Source organism: Anarhichas minor, unplaced genomic scaffold (genome assembly GCF_050575085.1).
Source record: "Anarhichas minor isolate MPS153535 unplaced genomic scaffold, ASM5057508v1 ptg000033l, whole genome shotgun sequence".
Lineage (NCBI taxonomy): Eukaryota > Metazoa > Chordata > Actinopteri > Perciformes > Anarhichadidae > Anarhichas > Anarhichas minor.
The window spans coordinates 8,673,940-8,684,721 of record NW_027466479.1 but is presented as its reverse complement, the minus strand read 5'-3'; the positions used below and the strand labels follow the sequence as shown (position 1 = coordinate 8,684,721).

General features: G+C 39.5%; 1 protein-coding gene across 1 annotated transcript; it reads right to left on the bottom strand.

Moving 5' to 3' along the window:
* Window positions 1-1,593: 1,593 nt before the first annotated feature.
* Window positions 1,594-10,782, bottom strand: LOC142965516 (sperm acrosome membrane-associated protein 4-like). Its single transcript, XM_076106488.1, has 3 exons — window positions 10,549-10,782; window positions 2,561-2,674; window positions 1,594-1,817 (listed from the first exon to the last, which is right to left on the bottom strand). Exons 1-3 carry the CDS (start codon window positions 10,598-10,600, stop codon window positions 1,594-1,596), a joined length of 390 nt encoding a protein of 129 aa, XP_075962603.1. The 5' UTR covers window positions 10,601-10,782.

Genomic DNA, 10,782 nt, shown 5'->3' with positions numbered 1-10,782 from the left:
CTTTATTTCCATGCAGTTTTTGCTTGAACTGCAGATTTCCTCATACACCAAAAATGTCTCTTGTGTGCCAAAACCTGAAATCAGGACAGACGAGTGTCGTCATACCAGCAGCAGCAGCACCATCTTTGCCGTTAGGCACCCAAACCCAAATAACCAGTCGGTCCTGTTTGATGGCAACGAGACGAGAGACATTTAGAGAGAAGAAAGCAGATCACTCTGGTACAAACTACACACACGGGAAGTTCTTTTTTTTTTTCCCAGAATGGATATTTATTGCATTCTTCAAATTGTCTTCACAACAAATTTTCCAAAAACATTCAGACAAGTTACTTTTTTTGGACAATAATGCCAAAAGCGTCAATTTCAGGAATTTATCTTTAATGATTAGTGTTAGATAGAGGATATCTAAAGATCAGCCCTGACACATTTAAAATTGCTGCAATTTCAGTTTCCAATAACTGCAAACATGATGAGTTACATCACGTTCTCCCCATATATATACACATTCAAAACTAGCAAGATGAACAGAAGCTTTTATCCCACAGTCTGTGAGTAACGTGCAGTGTGGATTTGACACGAACATCAAAAATAAAACTCATTAAAACACAGAACCGGTGGAGCCATTTGTGTCGAAATGAAACCAGTGAGAAGAAGTGTGTTCACAGACACAAGACCATTTACATTATTTTAGCTACACATTAATAAAGCCAACAAATGTCAACAAGTGTAATGAATAGAAATAGAAATGTTCATGGGAGTGTTGAGATCTATAGATTATATCATGACTCTAAAAATCACTATACAGTGGGTCAAAGGCAATACATTAAATGGAATAGTTTGACATTTTGTGAGAGATGATTCCTCTTCTTGCGTAGTGTTAGATGAGAAGAACGACACCACTTGTGTACGATAAACATGGTGCTACAGTCAGTAGAAAAACCTTACCACCTTTAAAGCTCACTAGTTATGACTTACTTGTTGTTTTTACACTCGAGATGAAACATGTTAATTAGTGAGCTTTAGTGGTGCTACAGGCATTTTTTATTTTTATATACTTCTGACTGCACCATGCGAGCCATTAACCCATTGGCTGCTGGCTATAGCTTCATGTTAAACAGACAGAAATGAGAGTATCAATCTTCTAATACAACTCTTGGCAAAAAAAGACCAAATAAGCACATTTCCAAAAATGTTGGCTTATTCCTTTAAATTGCAATGGTGCTACGTAACCTACAAAACCAATTTAGTCACAGTGAAATTGCCCGACATGTGATTCACTTATCTAAACATTTTACTACTCATTCAAGTTAATTGTAGGCGACTTTAAACTGTCAACTCTCAACGTACATGCTAGGACAACATACCGATTGATCCAACAATACAAAAACAAAAAGGGGGAATTTCATTTGGACCAATATTAACATGTGGGTGAAGTACAATACACCTCAAGAACAGTTAACACAAGACCCATTTGGAGAAAAGAAATGCATGTCTGAGGAGATAATTTAATCCTTGTAGTGCAATATGTAGTGTGTTGTATGTGTGTGTTTGTGTGCGAGTGCGTGTACGTTGCGTCATCCGCTGTGTTTTCTGTCAAACCAGGATGTTGGCCATGAACAGAGCAGTGATGGTGGCGAGGGTCAGGCTCAGCCCGGAGGTCCCGGGCAGACCGGGCGCAGCATTGCACAGGTCGGTGCTGCAGCATGTCTTGGTCATGGTGTAGAGGGTGGTGTTGCTGTCGGCGGGGAAGTTCACTTCCTCGGTCTTGTTGCACTGGGCCATTTTGATACAGCCCTTCTTCTTGATTGTCACGAAGCCTGTGTAGCGAGAGCAAACACATTCCATCACCGTCTATCGTTCATTGTGTCTACATGAAATGGTTGCACAGTGAGAGGTAGCGCTGCGTGTTGTTGGCTGTTAACTTTAGGTTTTAACTTCAATTTAAAAAAAAGACAAACCTTTTTTAAACCAATCACAGAAAAACAATGGAACAATGCGTGTGTTCATGTGGACAAATTACATCAGGATCAACTCATTGTTTGGTTTTAATGTTTCATGAGATTTTAACAATAAAAAAAAGATAGAATATCGGCAGACTACTTTTTTCATCGAAGTAAAAGAGAAGACAGTACAGTATACAGTAGGTAATTCTGTGTCACGTGAACTGCTGACACATCATGCAGCTTGCTAAATGGTAAAACGTAAGAATTCATTTTTTAAGATTTTGCAGCCCTGTTTTAAACTCTGAAGTGGAAATCCAAATGAGACAAAAATGAAAACTAATTTGAAACCAACTATTTCAGCTTCTTTGCCAACTTGCTAACTAGTTTTCACGCACCTTTAAAAGACAACACCTAATGTTGAATGAGTAACTGATGACTCAGATTGATTGGCAGCTCACTGGTCATAAATTCACTTGTTAATTAGTTGCCACATTATTACCCTTTGGCTTTAGTGCAGTTACACATGTATTCTGAGAAGGCAGTGGATGCATTTTCATGCGAGTGCTGCCAATAACCCGCCTTTGTCTGGTGAGATTTTAAATTCCTGAGCTCCTTACCTGCTGCTTCCCCGACACCACTGTAGCAAACTTCTCCGTTTCCACATGTTGTTTTAGACGTAAAGCACAGGGTCCCTACGCCAAGGGAGCATTTGTAGCACTGCAGAGCTTGAACTGATATCCACAGATAGTTGGAGGGGGGGGGGAGATGGAGGCAAGAAGGAAAGAAAAAGAAACGTAGGATTAGCATGATTAGGTTTGTAACAAGCTCCCAAGCTCCAGTCAACACCATGTTTGAAACAAATTGAAACAAATTGCTGAGACTGTTTCAGTGTTTACCAACCACACAGATGATGCAGTTTGGCCGGTAAAAAAAGTTCTTGCATGGTTGAGTATGAGATAATGACACAAAGCATGGACGAAGACAAATGGGTGACCTTTGACCTGTAGCACAGGTTTTTACGGTCGCACCAGATTCTTACGGTCGCACCAGATTCAAACGCTTGTACACTTTGCCTGAAGCGCTTAACTTAATTGAGTTTATTGAGTATAGCCTTATTTTTTTTGCAACTACAAGAAATCGATGTACTTTTCCATCTGGGCAAACAACAAGTGATTCAAGTGTAACATAATAGATGTGGACAAATGAATTATAGTCCAAGTACGTCGTCTGCTTGTATCATCAGCTTAACTTTAGGTAGATGTAATCGTATATATTGTGACTCAAGGCAAAAACAAACAACAACTAACAAACTAACAAATGAAACTGCGGTTTTGGAAAGACGGTTCAAGTTACTTAAACTAAAAAGATCTTAGATCTTCCTGGAACTGTCTCACCACTGTTCACACCTTGTTTTGTTCTTGGATCAACAGCACACACAAAATAAAATGTAAATAAATAAATCAAGAATCAAATATAATGTAACCACACAAGAATTGGTGGTTACCACACACATTGTCCTGGACACGCTCCAAACAAAATAAATGTGACACAATTAACTGGCAGAGCGGCTTAATTGTGTCACAGTTTTAAAGACGTTCATGCTACTTCAGGTCATTTAGAAAAAGAAAACTCAAAGGAAAACTGGAAATGGTAATCTGTACGTAAAAAACTGTTCTGTTTTTGTTTTATTTTATAGATTGACGTAAACCAACTCAATGCTTTCACGGTGACGCACTAAGCCTGAAAGATGAGAGGCCATTGTGAAACTGTGTGACTCATCACTGGGAGGGGAGAAACGCAACAATTGGAATGAACCAAGGAGAAGGTTTGTTAGAAACCGGTCACTCCAGTTCAACATCGGCGTTGCATGAACGCAGTCTTTGTGGAAAGTACGCACCAAAGTCATTATGCAAAGAAAGAAGTGTCTGGAAAGTTTTCTTTTATATTTTGTGTTTGATCAACATTATGTTATTTAGATTAGTTAGTTTAGGTTTGTAAAGCCCCTCTGATCACCCCCCGTGACAGCAACGCTGCTATTGTTTTGACCTTGTGAATCCGTGTGTCATTATGGCAAAATGTGGTGCTGGAGACATCTACTGTAGCGGGAACTACCACAGAAGCAGTTTTGGGTGGGTGGGTGGGTAGGTGTCTGTCTGCCTGCAATATCGCCACAACCGGGAAAGATGAAATCCCGAATCTTTACAGGTGTGTAGTTGAGATCAAAACGAAAAGGCAGAGCTCGAAGATGGGTGTGGTCCGAGCAAGGGTGCCAAAAGTAAGGGGATGGGGAGTGGGGAAGAGGCAGTTGGCCATTGTGATGATTACAAAAAAGGGAATCCGCACACTACAGTAAAAGTCACAAGTAAATTGTAAAGCTCAATTTTGTGAATTTGAACCAGTGCCTCCTCATAGACGCTATATCTAGATTGGGAGCATTTTGATTGCCTCTCACCTCAGCGACTCACAGCCAACGGTGCTAACGGTCCAAGCTACAGTAAAAGTGCTGACAGAGCCAACAGTGTTAACCTGTGGGGGAACTGGAAGATGGGCACTATGCTTCTGGGACTGTGTAATCAGCTGTAACCGCCGTATGAGAGCAGTGCAGTGCAGCTGCTGTGAGCCAGCCAGTGGGGCACGCTCCCATGCACCGATATGCATTGCATGAAACGGCTATGTCAACAAAGCTCTCATTAATTACAGCACACACTGAGAGAGACTGACTTCATTTTCTGCTCCGGTAGACATTTCTCTGCTACGTCTTCAGCAAATCGTTGTTTGCTGCTATAGTAAAGCTCTCAATCCCGTATATTTCACCTTTAAGCAGAGTAACTAAAAATCAGACCGTAATGTAGTATTTAATAGCAGGAAATTACAAATTCTGCTACACACGTTGTTATTGTCATCATTTTTGGACTCGTCTCTGATGTTTTTATTATGAAACACTGTATAGTATAACTCAGTGGTTCCTAAACTGGGGTCGGCTTCCTGATCATGAAGGACGTTGAAGGGGACAAGAGAGGAAAAGTGAATTCTGCTAGACAAAATGATCTTATCTTTTGCTTTTTGTCTTGTGAAATGCTGTATAGTTTATCCTCGTCAAAGCCCTAAAATGAATTTGAATAAAAAGCCTGAGGAAGGAAAACCACTCCCATCTCACACACTGTAATGAGGTCATGAGCAGAAAAAGTTTGGCAACCTGTTTAGGCCTCTAAACATCATTCAAATGAAATAATATGAAAGGCAATCTTAAAAAAATAATAATAAATCACTCTTTGATTCAATATTTAGCAAAGTGATTAAGCTTTGAATCTTAAATCTTTACTACTACAAAACATAAATTACTTTAAAGCAGGTGTTATGCAGCCACAAGTGGCAAATGTAACACAGCCATGTGGTTATTTCATTTAGACTATTTATTGAATAGGAGAAAACATTTTATATTGTGGTATATAGCATAGAAATGACCTACATGTATATCGGGTTAGAAGATTTGGGCGATAATCACCCATCCCTAATTAACAGCCTTATTTTGTTTTGTTGTTTACAATATACTATAATAAAGAAGCTGGATGCAGCAGATGTTAAACATGACTCAATCATTAAGGGATTATTAAAATAGTTGCCAAATTTTCTGTCAAACAACTTATCAGTTGAACTTCAATGATAGTTATGGATTGGCTTACTGGAATTTGTTTTAAAAAGGCGTAATCTTCATCATCCAGGACTAACTGATAAGATTGCTTGTTTTGATACGGTGCTTCAACATGATGATTAATCTCACATGTTGACATTTACAACAACTAACATGCAACACAATGACTCAAGTAGAGGGATGGACGATTACATATTCAACTGGAGTATATGATACAGAGAGATAAAGTGACTGCTGTATGACTGAGATGGTGGCTGAGCTGACTCATCATCATTCACCATTACTTCACACTCAAAAAAAAAAAAATCACAAGGGTAGATATCTTTGGTTTTACTTTGTCACTTTTTCAGGGTGAACATGTTAAAAAAATATATAAAAAATGACTCACTTAAACTCCTCCACAAACGGGAGGGTTATGAATAGAGAAATGTTTTAAACACACAAAATGCGTCAGAGATGTATTCATGGTAACCTGTATGATGATCCCGTGGATCAGCCTCATTTCAATGCCAATTTGTATATGATCATCCCTGCTCTTTACTTCAGAGAAGAAACAACAACAACACAGCCACACCTTCGTACTCAAACAGCCCCGCACCCTGTCCCCTCGGTTTCGGTCACACCCAAATTCAAGTAGAGCCGATTTACCTTTGTTAATCCTCATTACATGTACACTCCTATTGCTCCGCCTCAGAGTAATGCAGATTCTAACACACACGTAAAATATATTCAGTTTATGATAGATACCGATTTCTTCATCTGGGAGACACAAAATGTCCAATACCTCTAAAAAAATGATATATCTGACTTGCATGCTTTTACACCCTTACTTAGCAATATGGTATAGTCACACAATTTATTTGGTAAATAAAATGTAAATGTCATGTGATCTTGTTGCTGCCACAACACGCAAACACTTCAGCACTCTGGTGTTTATGGCTCAGTCAGACAGGTCGGTCTGCATTGCAGAGTCTGGGGCAGCCCGGGGGTGAAAGTCACAAGGGAACAGTACACCTTAACAATGTTCAATGACAGCACAGTGTTTCGTTCACTGAAGTGTCTCAACATATAATTGGTAGTGTCTTCACCCCCCCCTCCCCCTGTGATTGCATCAGATCGTCTACACAACAGCGTCTTCCCTTAAAGAGCAGGCTCTGGGTGAAATATGAAGTAAAGTCTCCTTTGTAAAAAAACAGGTGCAGTTCATGACATTTGACGACACAATAGGCTGAGCAGATTTGGCATGTCAGAACCTGTATTTTGAGGATTAATAAATCACGACGCAGACGGCTTCCTGCCTGAGCTACATAACATTGTTTCACTCATTACTGGGAACTCATGTTGTGCACATTGACATCATTGCCCTCATCGACGACCTCGATGCAGGTGCACAAGTGAAGTTCACATTCTTTCAATCAGGAGTCCTAAACCAGATGTCACAGCAACCGGCAGGAGTATTCAGATCCTTTTAATTAAGTTAAAGCTGCAAAGCAACGTTGTAGACATACCATTGTTACAGGTAGAGGTCTGCATTTAAAATTGTATTTAAGTAAAGAAAACACCAAGATGCAAACAATCCAATGTGCAGACATTATTCAGAACTCCTTTGATAAGGTTCATTACCTTTACGCAATATTGACAGTTTTTTGCATTTGTAATAATTACTGTGACTATAATGCAGGATAAAAAAATATCAGAATGTGTTCTGACACCAATTAGTTTAATATGGTCCTAAGGGATTAAATTGATCTGTTTTTTATACCAGATATGCTAGGTGTTTGTGAACTTGTTCAGAAGGATTATAAACAATACTAGAATTTGAAAACAAGAAATTGACAATCAAGAGATGGTTCAGAATCATTATTTCGATTAATGACAGTAGTTAAGTTGCAAGAGCACCGTGTTTACTGAAGTGACTTTTGATGATAATATTTAAATATTAACAGCGAGTTATTCTGCGTAAAATTGCGCAAATGTCATCCAGTTTGATAACAAGGAACTCTGGGGTGTGGCATGTTACTTAACCCCCTCAATGTGCAGTGTCAGCCTTACACTGCCCTCTACTGCTCTGTCACGCAACCTACAGATTAACCCTTCAGGTTCCACCACAAGAACATGTTGAGGAACCCAAAACACAGAGGGGGAAGAGAGGAAAGTAACAGTTGCAGAGTTTAAAAAGCCTAAACTGCAGTTTAGTCTAATACTAAAGAAGAAGAAAATATAAGTGACTGCAGAGGAATAACAGCTCTGATGTGGTTGGTCGTGTTTTAGGCATTGTATTAGTGCCTAAGGAAGAGGCAGCCCTCAATTTCTCCACTTGAGGGCATCATTGTTGCAAAAGATCTTAAAATAGTTCGTTATAGGTAACACAAGTATTTATTCTAGCGTCAGCATTTAGTCATTAACTCAACAACAGGGTCTCCATGTGTGACCAACAGAAGCAGCTGAGCAGTGACTCAATCCAGCTGAAAAAAAAACAAAAACAAAAAAAACACACATTTTAAGGTCCACTTCACCAACAAAATCTGTTTAAGAAAGCTTTTTAGTATTTCTGACTGCCTCAGCTCACCGTGGGGAACAACTGTGAAGAGAAACAGAGAACACCACCAAGCTCAAATTAAACTCAATGCGAGTCATGCGCCACAACACCAAGCCCACTGGGCACGGAAAACTACAATGAGCCGGCATCTCGTGAGAGGACTACGTAAACAAGTTTATGAAAAGTAATGCGAGGGCAAATATGTAAAGGCTGCCTTCAAAGCGTGCGCTTGGGATAATAATCATCCTCACGAAAGGTATAGGCAAATACACGTGGGCGGGTCTGGAGTGTTACGTAAATATAGCCTCGTTAAAGCTCACAATGCCGAGCTCCATCATCGAAGGATGGGAGGAGATTTTTTCAGATTAAAACATTTGTGGCAGGAAGATACTTTTCAAACCCTTTTGAAGTCATTTTTACAGAATATTATAACATTTAAATGTGTTCAATAAAGCACAAAATAATAACTTGCAAAAATGAAAATGCAAAAAAAAAGGGGACACAAAGGGATACAAAAATTGGTCTCTCTAGATTTCTCCTCCCAACCTGACCAATTCAGGCTACCGACATCTGGATTCAAAAGTAGCAAAGTGTTTTTGTCTATTATTCTGCCAGCTGGTGCTCGGGGAAACCCCTCAGTAGCCGTTACCGCCAACCAGACTGCCATCTGATATCACCTCCCCAGGGTACAGACACCCATACGCGCACACATGTTTATCCCTCCTGGACACTTTCACAGAGAGACAGAAAACCTCGGTATGTAATTATTTGCATTTGTGAATCACTCTTCCGTCACAAACAACTATTTAAGTAGGGTTTGTACAGGCCAAAAGGTAAAAATGATCAACTTAAAGTATAAAAAAAGCAGCCAGAATGAGATAGTTCCCTCTAGGTAAGGTGTGGTTTGAAATAGGAGACCGAAACAACAGAGTTCACAGGATACAGAGGATAGAAACGGACTACAATAGACCCAAAACACAATAGCACAAGAACAAATGGTCGGTATAGTGCACCCAGTCCGTAGAACTTCTATAGAAGTGGAATTTGAGACTTGGGCAAAGCCTCAACTGTTACAAGGTGAGGAATTTCTCATGCATTGGTTGTCAAGTTGGCACATGAAGAGGGAAAAAAAAAAAAGGAAAGAAAATCCCTGTAGCACAAACAGGCTACCTCACCCCAGCCTGTAATAACAGTAAAGCCTGCGATGTGCCGAGAGGTTAAAAAAAACAGGAAAACTCGGCAGCTACTTTGTTTCCTGTGTGAGTTCTGTTGAATCTTTAGTCCTATAAAACAGGATAACATTTGATTTTAGGGCTGAAACCAACCAACTTGTTCCCGACTAACCACTTCTTCTAAAACAATGTCAGACACTAGTGAAGAACTCCCATTAAAAACTCCCCAGAGACCAAGACGGTGTCCTCAAATTTCTTGTTCAAGCTTGAAAACTTACCGGAATGATGAGCCTAACCAATGTTCAAAGCAGTTCATTGATGTCAGTCGACCAATCATTTCAGCTCCGATTGATTCAACAGTTTATCGGTTACTTTTAGCTTACTATTTTAACAGTTTATCACATTATTTTATAACTATTTCAAACAATTCTATCCCATTTCTACCCCAAATCAGTTGGGATGACTGATGGCTCTTACTGATGGCATTGAGAGAAAGTGTTTTGGATGTAATAACCAAACAGGTGATGAAAGCTTATCTGAAACACAAAAACAAGTGCACTATGTGTTATCTGTTCAACTAAAACACAACGTATAAAACCAGGAAAACAAGTATATCATGACATGAAAATAACTAAAAACACATTTGTGTCCATTTGACACAAAAGGTGCCCATGTCTTGTTTTGGTGCTCCTGCCCTTATAATGATGTGAACACATCCCTGCTGGTCCTACGGAGTGAACACACCCAGTCAAACAGCAGCCTAAAGGTCTGCAGCCCTCCAACACGGCGCAAACCCAATAAATGCACACTTTGGGACACACCCTTCACGTTTAGAGTCCAACAAAATGTATTTACTAGGATCTGATCCGTGTTAAAAACACAAGCTTCTTTTTTTTTCTTTTTCTTGTCTACAACACTAAATTAGCTCCATGTAAAGTAGAATATTGATTTAACTTGTTATTTACAATTTGCAAAACAAAACAAAAAAAGTTTATTTCTGAACACAGCAATCTGCTGCAGACAACTGTGGCGCTCTAATGGGAATAAAAACACAGCCACACCAAACTCCATGCGGGAAAACGTAGATTTTATCTGGGGAAAGATGTAAACGTTGTCTCTGTAACATAAGGCTTTTCGGTTTAAAAACATTTTATTTTAGAGGTCATTATAAAAGTAAAAAAAAAATAGTGAAAACAACGTGCGTATGAATAAGTCCTAATTCATTTGGGGTATTTTACTTACCGACTGCAAAGCAGAATCCGACTGCAAGAAGCTGGAGAATAATTCTGTTCATCTTGGAAAAAGGAGCGGAACGAGGCTACAAACTCGAATTTCAGGAGAAGGCTGACTGCCGGTGAGGACTCAAACCGTTATAATGTTTGATCACGCAAACTTTTTTTCCGGGATTTATAATCTTCCACCTCCCATCCCAACGTCACCGGTATCCAATCAGAGGAGGTCCGCTGGGGACGTCCA